This window comes from Pseudophryne corroboree, chromosome 2 (genome assembly GCF_028390025.1).
Source record: "Pseudophryne corroboree isolate aPseCor3 chromosome 2, aPseCor3.hap2, whole genome shotgun sequence".
Taxonomy (NCBI): domain Eukaryota; kingdom Metazoa; phylum Chordata; class Amphibia; order Anura; family Myobatrachidae; genus Pseudophryne; species Pseudophryne corroboree.
In genome coordinates this window covers 283,107,276-283,127,524 of record NC_086445.1, presented here as the reverse complement: position 1 = coordinate 283,127,524, position 20,249 = coordinate 283,107,276, and the positions used below count along the sequence as shown (strand labels likewise).

The following is a 20,249-nucleotide window of genomic DNA, read 5'->3' as shown; positions in this document are numbered from 1 at the left end:
TTCATTGCAACAATCATGTATCGGATGGCCTTGGTCATTTTAGACTGTAAATGTGCCTCATCATCGTCGACACTGGAGTCGGACTCCGTGTCGACATCTGTGTCAACTATCTGAGATAGAGGGCGTTTATGAGCCCCTGACGGTTTCTGAGTCGCCTGGGCAGGCGCGGGCTGAGACCCCGGCTGTCCCAAGGCTGCAGCGTCATCAAACCTTTTATGTAAGGAGTTTACATTGTCATTTAAGACCTTCCACATATCCATCCAATCAGGTGTCGGCCCCGACACCACACTTATCTGCCCTTGCTCCACCTCCACGTAACCTTCCTCATCAAACATGTCGACACAGCCATACCGACACACCGCACACACACCGGGAATGCTCAGACTGAGGACAGGACCCCACAAAGTCCTTTGGGGAGACAGAGAGAGAGTATGCCAGCACACACCACAGCACTATATAACACAGGGATTTTCACTGACAATAAGTGATTTACCCAATAGCTGCTTTATAAGTCTTATTTGCGCCTAAATTTATGTGCCCCCCCTCTATTTTTAACCCGTCTTGTACCTGGATACTGCAGGGGAGAGCCTGGGGAGCTGCTTCCAGCGGAGCTGTGAAGAAAAAATGGCGCTGGTGTGCTGAGGAAGAAGGCCCCGCCCCCTCAGTGGCGGGCTTCTGTCCCGCTTTCTGTGTAAAAAAAATGGCGGGGTTTTTTACATATATACAGTGCCAGACTGTATATATGTATTTTTATGCCAAAAGGTACCACAATTGCAGCCCAGGGCGCCCCCCCCCCCCCAGCGCCCTGCACCCTACAGTGACCGGAGTGTGTAAGTGTGCTGGGAGCAATGGCGCACAGCTGCGGTGCTGTGCGCTACCTTAATGAAGACAGGAGTCTTCAGCCGCCGATTTCGTCGTCTTCAAGCTTCTGTTCTTCTGGCTCTGCGAGGGGGACGGCGGCGCGGCTCCGGGAACGGACGATCGAGGACAGGTGCCTGTGTTCGAACCCTCTGGAGCTAATGGTGTCCAGTAGCCTAAGAAGCACAAGCTAGCTGCAAGCAAGTAGGTTTGCTTCTCTCCCCTTAGTCCCACGTAGCAGTGAGTCTGTTTCCAGCAGAAGCTCACTGAAAATAAAAAACCTAACAAATACTTTCTTTACTAGCAAGCTCAGGAGAGCCCACTAGGAGCACCCAGCTCTGGCCGGGCACAGATTCTAACTGAGGTCTGGAGGAGAGGCATAGAGGGAGGAGCCAGTGCACACCAGATAGTACCTAATCTTTTCTTTAGAGTGCCCAGTCTCCTGCGGAGCCCGTCTATTCCCCATAGTCCTTACGGAGTTCCCAGCATCCACTAGGACGTCAGAGAAATGGGGGTGTGCCTGTGTCAACGTCACTAATGAGAGCTTCCTCCAAGCTCTCCCTTTAATGGGAATAGATTCACGCAGAAGTGGCATGGCAATGGCAGGCTGTTTTAGCAGGGGGCCAGTAAAAGAGCAAGTAGCAAAACAGACTTGTTGGAAACCTGTTGGAAAGCACACGGATCGACGGCTTAAGTCGCCAATACACGTGTATTGTCGGAAGCGTGGCCAAACCCGACAGGATTTATCCCCGTTTCCGACAATGTCAATCCGACTTTAAAAAAAGTCAGATTGGCATTGTCGGGAACGGCCCAAACCTATCGGGAGTGGGACAGCATTGAATACTCACATGTCAGATCCTTTCCGTCGGAAAGGATCCGACATGAATTGAATATACCTGATTGTCTTCTAATGAAAGTCGTTGTTTTCTTGTTTTGCTCATTAGTGCATATAATTTGTTAGGTTCTGCAGAACACTTGTTGCGCCATATATAATAAGATTTTACTTACCGATAAATCTATTTCTCGTAGTCCGTAGTGGATGCTGGGACTCCGTCAGGACCATGGGGATTAGCGGCTCCGCAGGAGACAGGGCACAAAAATAAAAGCTTTAGGACTAGGTGGTGTGCACTGGCTCCTCCCCCTATGACCCTCCTCCAAGCCTCAGTTAGTATACTGTGCCCGGACGAGCGTACACAATAAGGAAGGATTTTGAATCCCGGGTAAGACTCATACCAGCCACACCAATCACACCGTACAACTTGTGATCTGAACCCAGTTAACAGTATGACAAACGTAGGAGCCTCTGAACAGACGGCTCACAACAATAACAACCCGATTTTTTTGTAACAATAACTATGTACAAGTATTGCAGATAATCCGCACTTGGGATGGGCGCCCAGCATCCACTACGGACTACGAGAAATAGATTTATCGGTAAGTAAAATCTTATTTTCTCTGACGTCCTAGTGGATGCTGGGACTCCGTCAGGACCATGGGGATTATACCAAAGCTCCCAAACGGGCGGGAGAGTGCGGATGACTCTGCAGCACCGAATGAGAGAACTCCAGGTCCTCTTTAGCCAGGGTATCAAATTTGTAGAATTTTACAAACGTGTTCTCCCCCGACCACGTAGCTGCTCGGCAGAGTTGTAATGCCGAGACCCCTCGGGCAGCCGCCCAAGATGAGCCCACCTTCCTTGTGGAATGGGCCTTGATAGATTTAGGCTGTGGCAGGCCTGCCACAGAATGTGCAAGTTGAATTGTGCTACAAATCCAACGAGCAATCGTCTGCTTAGAAGCAGGAGCACCCAGCTTGTTGGGTGCATACAGTATAAACAGCGAGTCAGATTTTCTGACTCCAGCCGTCCTTGAAATATATATTTTCAATGCCCTGACAACGTCCAGCAACTTGGAATCCTCCAAATCGCTAGTAGCCGCAGGCACCACAATAGGCTGGTTCAGGTGAAACGCTGAAACCACCTTAGGCAGAAACTGAGGACGCGTCCGCAGTTCTGCCCTGTCCGAATGGAAAATCAGATATGGGCTTTTATACGATAAAGCCGCCAATTCTGACACTCTCCTGGCTGAAGCCAGGGCCAGTAGCATGGTTACTTTCCATGTAAGATATTTCAAATCCACCGATTTGAGTGGCTCAAACCAATGGGATTTGAGAAAATCCAAAACTACATTAAGATCCCACGGAGCCACTGGGGGCACAACCGGGGGCTGTATATGTAGTACTCCTTTTACAAAAGTCTGGACTTCAGGAACTGAAGCCAATTCTTTCTGGAAGAAAATCGACAGGGCCGAAATTTGAACCTTAATGGACCCTAATTTGAGGCCCATAGACAATCCTGTTTGCAGGAAATGTAGGAATCGACCCAGTTGAAATTCCTCCGTCGGGGCCTTCCTGGCCTCACACCACGCAACATATTTTCTCCAAATGCGGTGATAATGTTGTGCAGTCACCTCCTTCCTGGCTTTTACCAGGGTAGGGATGACCTCTTCCGGAATGCCTTTTTCCCTTAGAATTCAGCGTTCAACCGCCATGCCGTCAAACGCAGCCGCGGTAAGTCTTGGAATAGACACGGTCCCTGCTGAAGCAGGTCCCGTCTTAGAGGTAGAGGCCACGGATCTTCCGTGAGCATCTCCTGAAGTTCCGGGTACCAAGTTCTTCTTGGCCAATCCGGAGCCACGAGTATCGTTCTTACTCCCCTTTGCCGTATAATTCTCAGTACTTTTGGTATGAGAGGCAGAGGAGGAAACACATGCACTGACTGGAACACCCACGGTGTTACCAGAGCGTCCACAGCTATTGCCTGAGGGTCTCTTGACCTGGCGCAATACCTGTCCAGTTTTTTGTTGAGGCGGGACGCCATCATATCCACCTTTGGTTTTTCCCAACGGTTCACAATCATGTGGAAGACTTCTGGATGAAGTCCCCACTCTCCCGGGTGTAGATCGTGTCTGCTGAGGAAGTCCGCTTCCCAGTTGTCCACTCCCGGAATGAACACTGCTGACAGTGCTATCACATGATTTTCCGCCCAGCGAAGAATCCTTGCAGCTTCTGCCATTGCCCTCCTGCTTCTTGTGCCGCCCTGTCTGTTTACGTGGGCGACTGCCGTGATGTTGTCCGACTGGATCAACACCGGCTGACCCTGAAGCAGGGGTTTTGCCAGGCTTAGAGCATTTTAAATCGCTCTTAGCTCCAGTATATTTATGTGAAGAGACATCTCCAGGCTTGACCACACTCCCTGGAAGTTTCTTCCCTGTGTGACCGCTCCCCAGCCTCTCAGACTGGCATCCGTGGTCACCAGGACCCAGTCCTGTATGCCGAATCTGCGGCCCTCTAACAGATGAGCACTCTGCAACCACCACAGAAGAGACATCCTTGTCCGTGGAGACAAAGTTATCCGCTGAAGCATCTGCAGATGCGATCCGGACCATTTGTCCAGCAGATCCCACTGAAAAGTTTGTGCGTGGAATCTGCCGAATGGAATCGCTTCGTAAGAAGCCACCATTTTTCCCAGGACTCTTGTGCATTGATGCACAGACACTTTTCCTGGTTTTAGGAGGTTCCTGACAAGTTCGGATAACTCCCTGGCTTTCTCCTCCGGAAGAAACACCTTTTTCTGAACCGTGTCCAGAATCATTCCCAGGAACAGCAGACGTGTCGTCGGGGTCAATTGAGATTTTGGAAAATTCAGAATCCACCCGTGCTGTTGCAGCACTACTTGGGTTAGTGCTACTACGTCCCCCAGCTGTTCTCTGGACCTTGCCCTTATCAGGAGATCGTCCAAGTAAGGGATAATTAATACGCCTTTTCTTCGCAGAAGAAACATCATTTCGGCCATTACCTTGGTAAAGACCCGAGGTGCCGTGGACAATCCAAACGGCAGCGTCTGAAACAGATAATGACAGTTTTGCACCACGAACCTGAGGTACCCTTGATGTGAAGGGCAAATTGGGACATGCAGGTAAGCATCCTTGATGTCCAGGGACACCATAAAGTCCCCTTCTTCCAGATTCGCTATCACTGCTCTGAGTGACTCCATCTTGAACTTGAATTTTTGTATGTACAGGTTCAAAGATTTCAGATTTAGAATAGGTCTTACCGAGCCGTCCGGCTTCGGTACCACAAATAGTGTGGAATAATACCCCTTTCCCTGTTGTAGGAGGGGTACCTTGACTATCACCTGCTGAGAATACAGCTTGTGAATGGCTTCCAATACCGTCGCCCTGTCTGAGGGAGACGTTGGCAGAGCAGACTTTAGGAACCGGCGAGGGGGAGACTTCTCGAATTCCAACCTGTAACCCTGAGATACTACCTGCAGGATCCAGGGGTCCACCTGTGAGTGAGCCCACTGTGCGCTGAAATTCTTGAGTCGACCCCCCACCGCCCCTGAGTCCGCTTGTAAAGCCCCAACGTCATGCTGAGGGCTTTGCAGAAGCCGGGGAGGGCTTCTGCTCCTGGGAGGGAGCTGCTTGGTGCACTCTCTTACCCTTTCCTTTGCCTCGGGGCAGATATGACTGTCCTTTTGCCAACTTGGTCTTATAGGAACGAAAGAACTGCGGCTGAAAAGACGGTGTCTTTTTCTGTTGGGAGGGGACCTGAGGTAAAAAGGTGGATTTCCCGGCTGTTGCCGTGGCCACCAAATCTGATAGACCGACCCCAAATAATTCCTCCCCTTTATACGGCAATACTTCCATATGCCGTTTGGAATTCGCATCACCTGACCACTGTCGCGTCCATAAACTTCTTCTGGCAGATATGGACATCGCACTTACTCTCGATGCCAGAGTGCAAATATCCCTCTGAGCATCTCGCATATAAAGAAAAGCATCCTTTAATTGCTCTATAGTCAATAAAATACTGTCCCTATCCAGGGTATCAATATTTTCAGTCAGGGAATCCGACCAAACCACCCCAGCACTGCACATCCATGCAGAGGCGATGGCTGGTCGCAGTATAACACCAGTATGAGTGTATATACTTTTCAGGGTAGTTTCCAGCCTCCTATCAGCTGGATCCTTGAGGGCGGCCGTTTCAGGAGACGGTAACGCCACTTGTTTTGATAAGCGTGTGAGTGCCTTATCCACCCTAGGGGGTGTTTCCCAGCGCGCCCTAACCTCTGGCGGGAAAGGATATAATGCCAATAACTTCTTTGAAATTAGCAGTTTTCTATCGGGGTTAACCCACGCTTCATCACACACTTCATTCAATTCCTCTGATTCAGGAAAAACTACAGGTAGTTTTTTCAGACCCCACATAATACCCCTTTTTGTGGTACTTGCAGTATCAGAGATATGCAAAGCCTCCTTCATTGCCGTGATCATATAACGTGTGGCCCTACTGGAAAATAAGAATTTACTTACCGATAATTCTATTTCTCGTAGTCCGTAGTGGATGCTGGGGACTCCGTCAGGACCATGGGGATTAGCGGCTCCGCAGGAGACAGGGCACAAAAGTAAAAGCTTTAGGATCAGGTGGTGTGCACTGGCTCCTCCCCCTATGACCCTCCTCCAAGCCTCAGTTAGGATACTGTGCCCGGAAGAGCGTACACAATAAGGAAGGATTTTGAATCCCGGGTAAGACTCATACCAGCCACACCAATCACACTGTACAACCTGTGATCTGAACCCAGTTAACAGCATGATAACAGCGGAGCATCTGAAAAGATGGCTCACAACAATAATAACCCGATTTTTGTAACAATAACTATGTACAAGTATTGCAGACAATCCGCACTTGGGATGGGCGCCCAGCATCCACTACGGACTACGAGAAATAGAATTATCGGTAAGTAAATTCTTATTTTCTCTGACGTCCTAAGTGGATGCTGGGGACTCCGTCAGGACCATGGGGATTATACCAAAGCTCCCAAACGGGCGGGAGAGTGCGGATGACTCTGCAGCACTGAATGAGAGAACTCCAGGTCCTCCTCAGTCAGGGTGTGCCCCTGACCAAGTATCAGCTCAGCAAAGTTGTAAAGCCGAGACCCCTCGGGCAGCCGCCCAAGATGAGCCCACCTTCCTTGTGGAATGGGCATTTACATATTTTGGCTGTGGCAGGCCTGCCACAGAATGTGCAAGCTGAATTGTACTACACATCCAACTAGCAATCGTCTGCTTAGAAGCAAGAGCACCCAGTTTGTTGGGTGCATACAGGATAACAGCAAGTCAGTTTTCCTGACTCCAGCCGTCCTGGAAACTATATTTTCAGGGCCCTGACAACATCTAGCAACTTGGAGTCCTCCAAGTCCCTAGTAGCCGCAGGTACCACAATAAGCTGGTTCGGGTGAAACACTGACACCACCTTAGGGAGAAACTGGGGATGAGTCCGCAGCTCTGCCCTGTCCGAATGGACAATCAGATATGGGCTTTTTTGAGACAAACGCCGCCAATTCTGACACTCGCCTGGCCGAGGCCAGGGCCAACAGCATGGTCACTTTCCCTGTGAGATATTTCAAATCCACAGATTTGAGCGGTTTAAACCAATGTGATTTTAGGAATCCCAGAACTACGTTGAGATCCCACAGTGCCACTGGAGGCACAAAAGGGGGTTGTATATGCAGTATTCCCTTGACAAACTTCTGGACTTCAGGAACTGAAGCCAATTCTTTCTGGAAGAAAATCGACAGGGCCGAAATTTTGAACCTTAATGGACCCCAATTTGAGGCCCATAGACACTCCTGTTTGCAGGAAATGCAGGAAACGACCGAGTTGAAATTTCTTCATGGGGCCTTCCTGGCCTCACATCACGCAACATATTTTCGCCACATGTGGTGATAATGTTGTGCGGTCACCTCCTTCCCGGCTTTGACCAGGGTAGGAATGACCTCTTCCGGAATGCCTTTTTCCCTTAGGATCCGGCGTTCAACCGCCATGCCGTCAAACGCAGCCGCGGTAAGTCTTGGAACAGACATGGTACTTGCTGAAGCAAGTCCCTTCTTAGCGGCAGAGGCCATGAGTCCTCTGTGAGCATCTCTTGAAGTTCCGGGTACCAAGTCCTTCTTGGCCAATCCGGAGCCACGAGTATAGTTCTTACTCCTCTACGTCTTATAATTCTCAATACCTTGGGTATGAGAAGCAGAGGAGGGAAGACATACACCGACTGGTACACCCACGGTGTTACCAGAACGTCCACAGCTATTGCCTGAGGGTCTTTTGACCTGGCGCAATACTTGTCCAGTTTTTTGTTCAGGCGGGACGCCATCATGTCCACCTTTGGTCTTTTCCAACGGTTCACAATCATGTGGAAGACTTCCCGATGAAGTCCCCACTCTCCCGGGTGGAGGTTTGCTGAGGAAGTCTGCTTCCCAGTTGTCCACTCCCGGAATGAACACTGCTGACAGTGCTATCACATGATTTTCCGCCCAGCGAAAAATCCTTGCAGTTTCTGCCATTGCCCTCCTGCTTCTTGTGCCGCCCTGTCTGTTTACGTGGGCGACTGCCGTGATGTTGTCCCACTGGATCAATACCGGCTGACCTTGAAGCAGAGGTCTTGCTAAGCTTAGAGCATTGTAAATTGCCCTTACCTGTAGCTCCAGTATATTTATGTGGAGAAAAATCTCCAGACTTGATCACACTCCCTGGAAATTTTTTCCCTGTGTGACTGCTCCCCAGCCTCTCAGGCTGGCCTCCGTGGTCACCAGCATCCAATCCTGAATGCCGAATCTGCGGCCCTCTAGAAGATGAGCACTCTGTAACCACCACAGGAGAGACACCCTTGTCCTTGGAGATAGGGTTATCCGCTGATGCATCTGAAAATGCGATCCGGACCATTTGTCCAGCAGATCCCACTGAAAAGTTCTTGCGTGGAATCTGCCGAATGGAATCGCTTCGTAATAAGCCACCATTTTTCCCAGGACTCTTGTGCAATGATGTCTTGTGCAATGACACTTTTCCTGGTTTTAGGAGGTTCCTGACTAGCTCGGATAACTCCCTGGCTTTCTCCTCCGGGAGAAACACCTTTTTCTGGACTGTGTCCAGAACCATCCCTAGGAACAGCAGACGTGTCGTCGGAAACGACTGCGATTTTGGATATTTAGAATCCACCCGTGCTGTCGTAGAACTACTTGAGATAGTGCTACTCCGACTTCCAACTGTTCTCTGGACCTTGCCCTTATCAGGAGATCGTCCAAGTAAGGGATAATTAAGACGCCTTTTCTTTGAAGAAGAATCATCATTTCGGCCATTACTTTGGTAAAGACCCGGGGTGCCGTGGACAATCCAAACGGCAGCGTCTGAAACTGATAGTGACAGTTCCGTACCACGAACCTGAGGTACCCTTGGTGAGAAGGGCAATTTTGGACATGGAGGTAAGCATCCTTGATGTCCAGGGACACCATATAGTCCCCTTCTTCCTGGTTCGCTATCACTGCTCTGAGTGACTCCATCTTGATTTGAACCGTTGTATGTAAGTGTTCAAAGATTTCCCATTTAGAATAGGTCTCACCGAGCCGTCTGGCTTCAGTACCACAATATAGTGTGGAATAATACCCCTTTCCTTGTTGTAGGAGGGGTACTTTGATTATCACCTGCTGGGAATACAGCTTGTGAATTGTTTCCAATACTGCCTCCCTGTCGGAGGAAAACGTTGGTAAAGCAGACATCAGGAGCCTGCGAGGGGGAGACGTCTCGAATCTCCAGTCTGTACCCCTGGGATACTACTTGTAGGATCCAGGGGTCCACTTGCGAGTGAGCCCACTACGCGCTGAAACTCTTGAGACGACCCCCCACCGCACCTGAGTCCGCTTGTACGGCCCCAGCGTCATGCTGAGGACTTGGCAGAAGCTGTGGAGGGCTTCTGTTCCTGGGAATGGGCTGCCTGCTGCAGTCTTCTTCCCTTTCCTCTATCCCTGGGCAGATATGACTGGCCTTTTGCCCGCTTGCCCTTATGGGGACGAAAGGACTGAGGCTGAAAAGACGGTGTCTTTTTCTGCTGAGATGTGATTTGGGGTAAAAAAGGTGGATTTTCCAGCTGTTGCCGAGGCCACCAGGTCCGATGGACCGACCCCAAATAACTCCTCCCCTTTATACGGCAATACTTCCATGTGCCGTTTGGAATCTGCATCACCTGACCACTGTCGTGTCCATAAACATCTTCTGGCAGATATGGACATCGCACTTACTCTTGATGCCAGAGTGCAAATATCCCTCTGTGCATCTCGCATATATAGAAATGCATCCTTTAAATGCTCTATAGTCAATAAAATACTGTCCCTGTCAAGGGTATCAATATTTTCAGTCAGGGAATCCGACCAAGCCACCCCAGCGCTGCACATCCAGGCTGAGGCGATCGCTGGTCGCAGTATAACACCAGTATGTGTGTATATACTTTTTTAGGATATTTTCCAGCCTCTCAGCTGGCTCCTTGAGGGCGGCCCTATCTGGAGACGGTACCGCCACTTGTTTTGATAAGCGTGTGAGCGCCTTATCCACCCTAAAGGGTGTTTCCCAACGCGCCCTAACTTCTGGCGGGAAAGGGTATACCTCCAATAATTTTCTATCGGGGGAAACCCACGCATCATCACACACTTCATTTAATGTATCTGATTCAGGAAAAACTACAGGTAGTTTTTTCACACCCCACATAATACCCTTCTTGTAGTACTTGTAGTATCAGAAATATGTAACACCTCCTTCATTGCCCTTAACATGTAACGTGTGGCCCTAAAGGAAAATACGTTTGTTTCTTCACCGTCGACACTGGAGTCAGTGTCCGTGTCTGTGTCGACCGACTGAGGTAAATGAGCGTTTTACAGCCCCTGACGGTGTTTGAGACGCCTGGACAGGTACTAATTTGTTTGCCGGCCGTCTCATGTCGTCAACCGACCTTGCAGCGTGTTGACATTATCACGTAATTCCTTAAATAAGCCATCCATTCCGGTGTCGACTCCCTAGAGAGTGACATCACCATTTCAGGCAATTGCTCCGCCTCCTCACCAACATCGTCCTCATACATGTCGACACACACGTACCGACACACAGCACACACACAGGGAATGCTCTGATAGAGGACAGGACCCCACTAGCCCTTTGGGGAGACAGAGGGAGAGTTTGCCAGCACACACCAAAAACGCTATAATTATACAGGGACAACCTTTATGTAAGTGTTTTTCCCTTATAGCATTTTAATATATATATACATATCGCCAAATAAGTGCCCCCCCTCTCTGTTTTAACCCTGTTTCTGTAGTGCAGTGCAGGGGAGAGCCTGGGAGCCTTCCCACCAGCATTTCTGTGAGGGAAAATGGCGCTGTGTGCTGAGGAGAATAGGCCCCGCCCCCTTTTCGACGGGCTTCTTCTCCCGTTTTTCTGAGACCTGGCAGGGGTTAAATACATCCATATAGCCCCCAGGGGCTATATGTGATGTATTTTTAGCCAGAATAAGGTACTATCATTGCTGCCCAGGGCGCCCCCCCCCAGCGCCCTGCACCCTCAGTGACCGCTGCTATGAAGTGTGCTGACAACAATGGCGCACAGCTGCAGTGCTGTGCGCTACCTTATGAAGACTGAAGAGTCTTCTGCCGCCGTTTCTGGACCTTCACTTTTCGGCATCTGCAAGGGGGGTCGGCGGCGCGGCTCCGGGACGAACCCCAGGGTGAGACCTGTGTTCCGACTCCCTCTGGAGCTAATGGTGTCCAGTAGCCTAAGAAGCCAATCCATCCTGCACGCAGGTGAGTTCACTTCTCTCCCCTAAGTCCCTCGTAGCAGTGAGCCTGTTGCCAGCAGGACTCACTGAAAATAAAAAACCTAAAAAACTTTTACTCTAAGCAGCTCTTTAGGAGAGCCACCTAGATTGCACCCTTCTCGGCCGGGCACAAAAATCTAACTGAGGCTTGGAGGAGGGTCATAGGGGGAGGAGCCAGTGCACACCACCTGATCCTAAAGCTTTTACTTTTGTGCCCTGTCTCCTGCGGAGCCGCTAATCCCCATGGTCCTGACGGAGTCCCCAGCATCCACTTAGGACGTCAGAGAAAATACGTTTGTTTCTTCACCGTCGACACTAGATTCGGTGTCCGTGTCTGGGTCTGTGTCGACCGACTGAGGTAAAGGGCGTTTTACAGCCCCTGACGGTGTCTGAGACGCCTGGACAGGTACTAACTGGTTTGCCGGCCGTCTCATGTCGTCAACTGATTTTTGTAACGTGCTGACATTATCACGTAATTCCATAAACAAAGCCATCCATTCCGGTGTCGACTCCCTAGGGGGTGACATCACCATTACCGGCAATTGCTCCGCCTCCACACCAACATCGTCCTCATACATGTCGACACACACGTACCGACACACAGCAGACACACAGGGAATGCTCTTATCGAAGACAGGACCCCACTAGCCCTTTGGGGAGACAGAGGGAGAGTTTGCCAGCACACACCCAAGCGCTATAAATATATAGGAACAACCCTACAGAAGTGTTGTTTCCTTTATAGCAGCTTAATATAACAATATCGCCAAAAAAGTGCCCCCCCTCTCTGTTTTTTTACCCTGTTTCTGTAGTGCAGTGCAGGGGAGAGTCCTGGGAGCCTTCCTCGCAGCGGAGCTGTGCAGGAAAATGGCGCTGTGTGCTGAGGAGATAGGCCCCGCCCCCTATTTCGGCGGGCTCTTCTCCCGGTGTTTGTGAGACCTGGCAGGGGTTAAATACATCCATATAGCCCCAGGGGCTATATGTGATGTATTTTTAGCCAGAACAAGGTATTATCATTGCTGCCCAGGGCGCCCCCCCCCAGCGCCCTGCACCCTCAGTGACCGCTGGTGTGAAGTGTGCTGACAACAATGGCGCACAGCTGCAGTGCTGTGCGCTACCTCATGAAGACTGAAAAGTCTTCTGCCGCCGGTTTCTGGACCTCTTCACTTTTCGGCATCTGCAAGGGGGGTCGGCAGCGCGGCTCCGGGACCGGACTCCATGGCTGGGCCTGTGTTCGATCCCTCTGGAGCTAATGGTGTCCAGTAGCCTAAGAAGCCAATCCATCCTGCACGCAGGTGAGTTCACTTCTTCTCCCCTAAGTCCCTCGTTGCAGTGAGCCTGTTGCCAGTAGGACTCACTGAAAATAAAAAACCTAATAACTTTTTCTAAGCAGCTCTTTAGGAGAGCCACCTAGATTGCACCCTGCTCGGACGGGCACAAAAACCTAACTGAGGCTTGGAGGAGGGTCATAGGGGGAGGAGCCAGTGCACACCACCTAGTCCTAAAGCTTTTATTTTTGTGCCCTGTCTCCTGCGGAGCCGCTAATCCCCATGGTCCTGACGGAGTCCCAGCATCCACTAGGACGTCAGAGAAATATATATATATATATATATATATATATATATATATATATATATATAGCGAACAAATACAGCGTCACTCCAGGGCTTGTTCAGTGCAAAATAGCAAAGTGTATTAGGCAAATCACAATTCCAACGTTTCGGGGCCCGCAGCCCCTTTGTCAAGGTGTGAATACGTGTGTGCGCAAAAACCCCTTACCTTTAAAGCTGGTGGCCACCACGTGCAAGGAGGAGGGGGACCAATTGTGATGCCATGGCAACGGGAGACCGGAAGTAGTCAGACGGCGCGAGTGCCGTGTCATACGCACAGCGCCGGAAACCCCCGGCTCCCAGAGCGACGGACAGCGCGGGGAAAGCTCCTCCTTGAACGTGGTGGCCACCAGCTTTAAAGGCAAGGGGTTTTGCACACACACGTATTCACACCTTGACAAAGGGGCTGCGGGCCCCGAAACGTTGGAATTGTGATTTGCCTAATACACTTTGCTATTTTGCACTGAACAAGCCCTGGAGTGACGCTGTATTTGTTCGCTATAACCATACCAGAATGGAGGGCACCCAGGCCATTGAACATATAGGACCAGGAGTGCCGGGCAGTACACTACGGTATATATATATATATATATATATATATATAGGATAATAATAATAATAATAATAGCATGGATGCTATTCCCGCATATTACTACAGCAAAATGAACATCAACAAATGTTATGATGACTATGGAGGTAATTCTGAGTTGATCGCAGCAGGAATTTTGTTAGCAGTTGGGCAAAACCATGTGCACGGCATGGGAGGCAGATATAACATGTGCAGAGAGAGTTAGATTTGGGTGGGGTGTGTTCAATCTGCAATCTAAATTGCAGTGTAAAAATAAAGCAGCCAGTATTTACCCTGCACAGAAACAAAATGACCCACCCAAATCTAACTCTCTCTGCACATGTTGTATCTGCCTCCCCTGCAGTGCACGTGGTTTTGCCCAACTGCTAACAAAATTCCTGCTGCGATCAACTCAGAATTACCCCCTATGTGCTAAAGCAAAAACTAGGAGACACACTTATATTTTGCTTGACGACCCATTTTTTATTTTATTGTGTTAGAATTCAATGTTGCGGGTCACATAAATCTGTTGACTGATTCAGTAGCAATAGGTGGGAATGCCACACAAATAACGAGGAAAATTAGAAATGGTCAAACAGATATAAAAGCACTTTATAACGAGTCACTAGCTAGATATGTAGGTACGGCTCATGTACTACCGCAGTGCTGTGTAACAGGCAGAAGATGGATTGCTGTGATAAACAGTACGTGCACCTTGTGTAGATCTGCACTGCAATTTAAGTTGTGTTACTTTTGTGGATTTCTTAATTTGATTAATTGAAAAGTAGATAAAAGTTAGAAAATGGTGTTTGCTGAAGCAGTAGTCAAGTACTTTACTCTTTTTAACATAATTTAGAAAACTTAAGAAATCTCATTTGCATGTATGCAGCATATACAAAATGTATTAACAGAAGCCACACAAATATCCTCATATGTTACCTTAAATGGCAGGTAATAAATATCTCTGGCTTGAAATCTGGAGCGCAGTGGGGGATCAAGAGGATTGCCAGAATACTTTGGAACTGGCAGCCCCAAGGCAATTACTCGAAAATCTTTACTAACACGAACAATTTTCCATGCATCCAACTCATCCTTACTGTGTTCCTGAGAAGGAAAATAGCAGAACGTGAACACTGCAGTTTTTCTAGGAAGCGGTGGGCAGGTTAAATTTTAAGACAGAAGGTGCTTTAAGCTTGTGTGGGTAGAGAACTCAATAATAAAAGTTCCTTTGTGTAGGAAAGATCATTTGGCATTAAACTGGACCTACAATCCTTAATAAATATGAATATCTATATAAACTTGGACCGCCACACAAAGGACAATGAAAAACAAAAGACTAAGGCAAAGACTCACTTTATGGCATACTTCCTCACTTTATGGCATACTACCTCTGATGAAACTGCCCCCTGTAGAGGCGGAGAAACGCGTCAGGTGACCTACACACGTCAGTGGAACGCAGCCAGAAGCCGGAAGCCCCGAACCCGGAAGTCGCGGAACACGGCGAATGTGCGTCCCCTGCAGCATCGAGCTTGCTATCCAGCCCCAGCACCATGTGGCCGCAGGAGACATACAACAGCCTAACATCAGGACAAATTAACAAAGAGCCGCCGCAGTGCGGCAGGTCTGAGACTGGTCAGTAAAAAGGATCGCTATTACATGTTTATGGGTCAGTAATACGGATGTGGACACTGCCCGCTCTGAGGACTCATGTGTTCCTATATCTAACTGCACTTCACAGGATCAGCTTCATGGTGGTGAAGTATAAACAGGCTTTTAACGATAAGAACTGCCTTGCTATACTAACATCCTGCTTGAGCTCTATGTGCAGTACTAATCAGTGATCACCAATTCCCGGTGCATGCATGCAATTCCATGTCTAAATAACCAGCAATTTATGCTATATTAGCAAGTTTCCAGTTTAAGACACGTGTCTATTTTTAATAGTCTTTTATGATGTGTAAGGATTGATAGTTGTACTTTCAACTATATTGTGAATAAAATTGTGTTTTACAAAACCAGCAGCTGCTAATTAAGTATTTTTTTCGGTGCGCCCACAATATTTTATCTTTAGCCTTTATAGCATACTTGCCTACTCTTCCAGAAGCTGCAGGAGCCTGCAGTTTTTTGAGCACCTTCGGAAGAGTAGGCAGGTTTCCCGCATCCTGCTCGCACCCTAGTGATGCGGGCAGGATGGAGATATAATCTCCCGTATTCGGGGGTCCGTGGGGAGGGGTTCAAATTATGCGAATCGCGTCATTTTCCCTATCTGGGGGCGGGGCCTGATGATGTCACAGCCCGGCGGCGCAACCCCAAAGTCTCCTGCATTGTCTCCTCTCCGGGCTTTTCCCGGAGAGGAGAAATTGAAAGTAGGTAAGTATGCTTTATGGTGCAAAACGGAACAATACATGCAGCAATAGTTTTTATTGTACTCAGTAATGTGAGGTCTGTAGAACTTACATTGCTTTTAGAATAAGAAAGATTACAGAGTAAATGCCCTTGTATAGTGTTTTGTTCTACAGATACCAAGTTTACAGAGAAGAGAAAAAAAAATGTCAAATGCTAGAACCTGCATAATGTTTTTTTTTTTTTTTTTTCAACCACAGTTGAAAATGATCTCTGGAACAACAGAGAGGAACACGCATGCCACTATTTATTTATGAGACATTATATGATAGAAAATCAATGTACACTTTTTCCAAAACAGTCATAGCCTGTAACCATAGAACCCAGCTATATCTATTAGATTATGCCTGCAACAAGAACAATTAATGTTACAGTAATTATTATTTTCTATATTATATAATATGAATATAATCCAGGGGGATTTTTTGGGAATTTGCAACATTCATCTAATAAAACAAACAAACACAGAGACAGTATGGCTGAAGGCTGAATTATGACAGACTGAAAAACAGATGTTTACAGGATGAAACACACTGTTTCCATTACTCACTTCTTATTTTCTATAGCTTTTACTGCAATAAATTACATTTTTCAAAAATGGAAATATAGATGGTATAAGCATGATAAATGGGACAGCAAAGTGTGTTCACAGAACCACAAATTCAGTTAATATACACTTTAAGAGGCATTTAGGTAGATGATAAAAAAGTGTAGAGTAAAATGTTTTGTTTTTATTTACAGCAGAGATCATCCACCCAGCAGTGTCGCTCATAGATAAAAAAAGGATGCAGGTAATTATGTCTATTTAAATGGGGTATGGTGTGGTAGTTTATGTAAGATGTCATATTTCTCTTGTTTACTGTTTGCAAAGTTATCCTCATGTAAATGGGCCCAGACATCAGTGACTGAAGCCTCGGTCAGGGAATTGGGGGAAATCCAACATCGCGCATTTCCCGATTTGCTGATCCCAAACAAAAAATTATAGGGATCAGTGAATCATGGATTTTTAACACAGAATTTCCCCATTTCCCAGAAGGATCACTGATCATCGATGGACGCTGACAGGCATTTTTGGTTGGTGTATCAGATTGGATTGAGGAATCGAAAAACATGCGGCTGAGAATGGCTTGCTTACATTGTGTGTAGATTCTTTATGTCCTGCCCTCCTGAATAAATAGGGGGATTAAGCATGTGTTTTGGGTACTTTCAATCATACCCCTTTCAGACATAAGGCACACGCTCATCGACTCGGGTCCGGCTTATGTCTGAAAGGAATGACCTGGGTTGACAGCTGACAGGTCCATGACCCTTCTATCAACCAGGTTTATTACTGGGACTTGCAACCCAGGTCAGTGCCCTGGCATACAGTGTGCGTGAAAGGAATGACTCAGGTCTTGATGACCTGGGTCATGCCTTAAAGAAATGAATTGGTGGGGCACAGTAGCGCTTGGAGATGACATCATCTCCAAGCGCCCACTGTAAGCCAGAAGACCCAGGTCCGGTGTGAAGGGTGACGACTCGGGAATAGAGTCTTAACCAATGTGTGAATGGGGGTAAGTATAGAAAACCCTGGCTTTAACCTGTGATCAGTGTCCTGGTTTAAAGCCAGGTTTTAAGTCTGAAAGGGGTACAATTCAGTTGAAGATTTATCCAGTTTTATGAAAGCATGATCTACTGTAGTTCAAAGATAAAACTGTAGTACAGTATATTATTTTTGACTGAATAATGACACCATGCATACAAGTCTATTCTCTTAAATCATACAGCCATTTGTGGAGCAGTGACTTTTATTTATCTTCTCCTTATTAGTATAGCAAATATACAATAAACTGATACTTCCAGATATAATAAACCACAGCACAACTGAAGAATGAATAAAGGAAACAAAATAAACAGAATTTATTTTTCTTTTTTAAAATTGCTTGACAAAACCAGGGGAAATAGAGCCGTTTGGTGTAACAGTCAACGCAGCACACTACTAATCTTCTCATATTACAAACTAAGCTAATTTTCCTTTTACATTAGCAATGATAATTAAATTAATTTTAAAAAGGGACCTCAAATGGATGATTTAAAATAAGACAAACAGTTTACACAAGGTGATACGTCATTCTTAATGTAATTAAATGTACATGTGTGTTAGAAAAGTAATTAATTCTATATAATAAAATTACACCTAAGTTCCAGATGGCAATTGTTACATTAAATTAACCCTAATTGTGTATAGATAGCTCTTGTTGCACTTCCTGGCTTATTACATGAACAATTCTTCTTAACTTTCTAGATAGATTGCTGGCACAAAGTGCTTGAAGTAATTCGCAGGCTCAGTAGATTAACACAGACAGCGGCGGAACTATCGCCGATACAGCCAGTGCAATGCACCGGAGCCGGCGGTAGTGAAGGGGCCAGAAGCTAGCTGTATTATCAGCAGCAGTACTAATAATGAGTCAGACTTACTCATCACAGTATGCTGCGGCCGGCAGCGGGCCATAACGAGGAAGGAGGGTCGGGCCGGAGAAGAGGACAGGGAGTGACTCCCCATATGGGCAGGACCCAGACCAGGCATGGTGCAGCACATGACAGCCACATGTCAGACAATCCACCAGAAACTACTGTCCTGAAACAATGGTACCACCCACGTAATAACTTATACAAAACACATTACAGGTACAGTAGCTTGGCCACATCCCCAGCTCCACTAGTTGTTATAGTGCCTGATAAAGGACATGCTGTGCAGGTATTACCTCTGCCCACCGAGTGCCTAATCCCCTGCCTGCAGCCGCATCTGTACTCTGCCCACATAGCGGATCACTCATGCACAGGTTGTCCTTACTTGACAGGTGCAGGTGCCAGCCAGAGATGCCACTAATTCTCTAGACTCAGCGACCACATGTAATTGGTGTGTGTGTGTGTGTGTGTGTGTGTGTGTGTGTGTGTGTGTGTGTGTGTGTGTGTGTGAGTGTGTGTGTATATGGTACACAGCTCTCAGTGGTAACATCTATGCTAGAAAACTAGAATATGGTTTTACCAGGGGATGTGGGAGGCCATAGCACAGGGCATGCTAGCCACATTGTGCGCGGGTCTGCTCATATCTGTACAAGTATTGTACTATACAGGTTGAATATCCTATATACAAAATGCTTGGTACCAGAAATATTTTGGGTATGGGATTTTTCCGCATTATGGAGTAATTGCATAACATAATGAGATATCAGGGTGATGGGACCGAAATCTAAGCACAGAATGCATTTATGTTTCATATACACCTTATATACACAGCCTGAAGGTCGTTTAATATAATATTTTTTATAACTTTTTGTATTAAACAAAGTTTGTGTACATTTAGCCATCAGAAAACAAAGGTTGCACTATCTCACTCTCACTCCAAATATTCTGTATTTCGGAATATTCCATTCCTTCAGAATATTTGGATATGGGATACTCAACCTGTAATAGAAGGAGTAATGCAGCAAGAACAACTGTACATGCAGTAGGGGGCAGCACTGGCGACCACTCCGCTTTCCTGCCCTTCCTCTCACCTCTGCTCACCTGTAGCACTGCTGTTGCCGGGGGAAAATGCCCCCCAAAAAATAACGGAGGAGAGGAGTCTTCTTGGGGGTATTTGGGGCAAACATATACCGTGTCCCCGAGCTCCCAAGAGTCCCAGCACAATGTCCACTAGCCAGCCGAGCTCCGTAGCTTGGCCCGCAGATGCTTCACTTTACAAGTGAGCAGCACCACAGCAGTAACACAACTTCAGCCAAAAATGAGCTGTGCATGTGCGACAGCATGTACCTTTATACCACATGAAACGTCATCACATGCAGTCTGTGAGAGGAATATGGAGCCAGGTAGGACTCTGTGCTGTGGGCAGTCTCCAGTGATGACCCAGCACAGGTAAGTTATTAAAATATTATTTTCATATTGTGGGGTAGTATTGGGGCATAGGATTTTATTTTGGGGTAAAGTGGGCATATTATGGGTTTTGGGAGCAAGTGGGCCTAATTCTGTGATTTTAGGACATACTGCGGCATATGTGATTTGGGGGCACATTATATGATTTGGGGGCACACTGGGGTACATTATGTGTTTTGGGGGCACATTATGTTATTTTGGGG

General features: G+C 47.4%; 1 protein-coding gene across 2 annotated transcripts in view; it reads right to left on the bottom strand.

Annotated features, from left to right (window-relative positions):
* Window positions 1–20,249, bottom strand: part of VWA8 (von Willebrand factor A domain containing 8) — an 875,413-nt gene that overhangs the window by 645,180 nt on the left and 209,984 nt on the right. For both annotated transcript variants that reach the window (XM_063952874.1, XM_063952875.1), the window contains exon 7: window positions 14,668–14,832. In XM_063952874.1, the coding sequence (XP_063808944.1) occupies window positions 14,668–14,832 (165 nt within the window). The remainder of the gene's footprint in view (window positions 1–14,667; window positions 14,833–20,249) is intronic.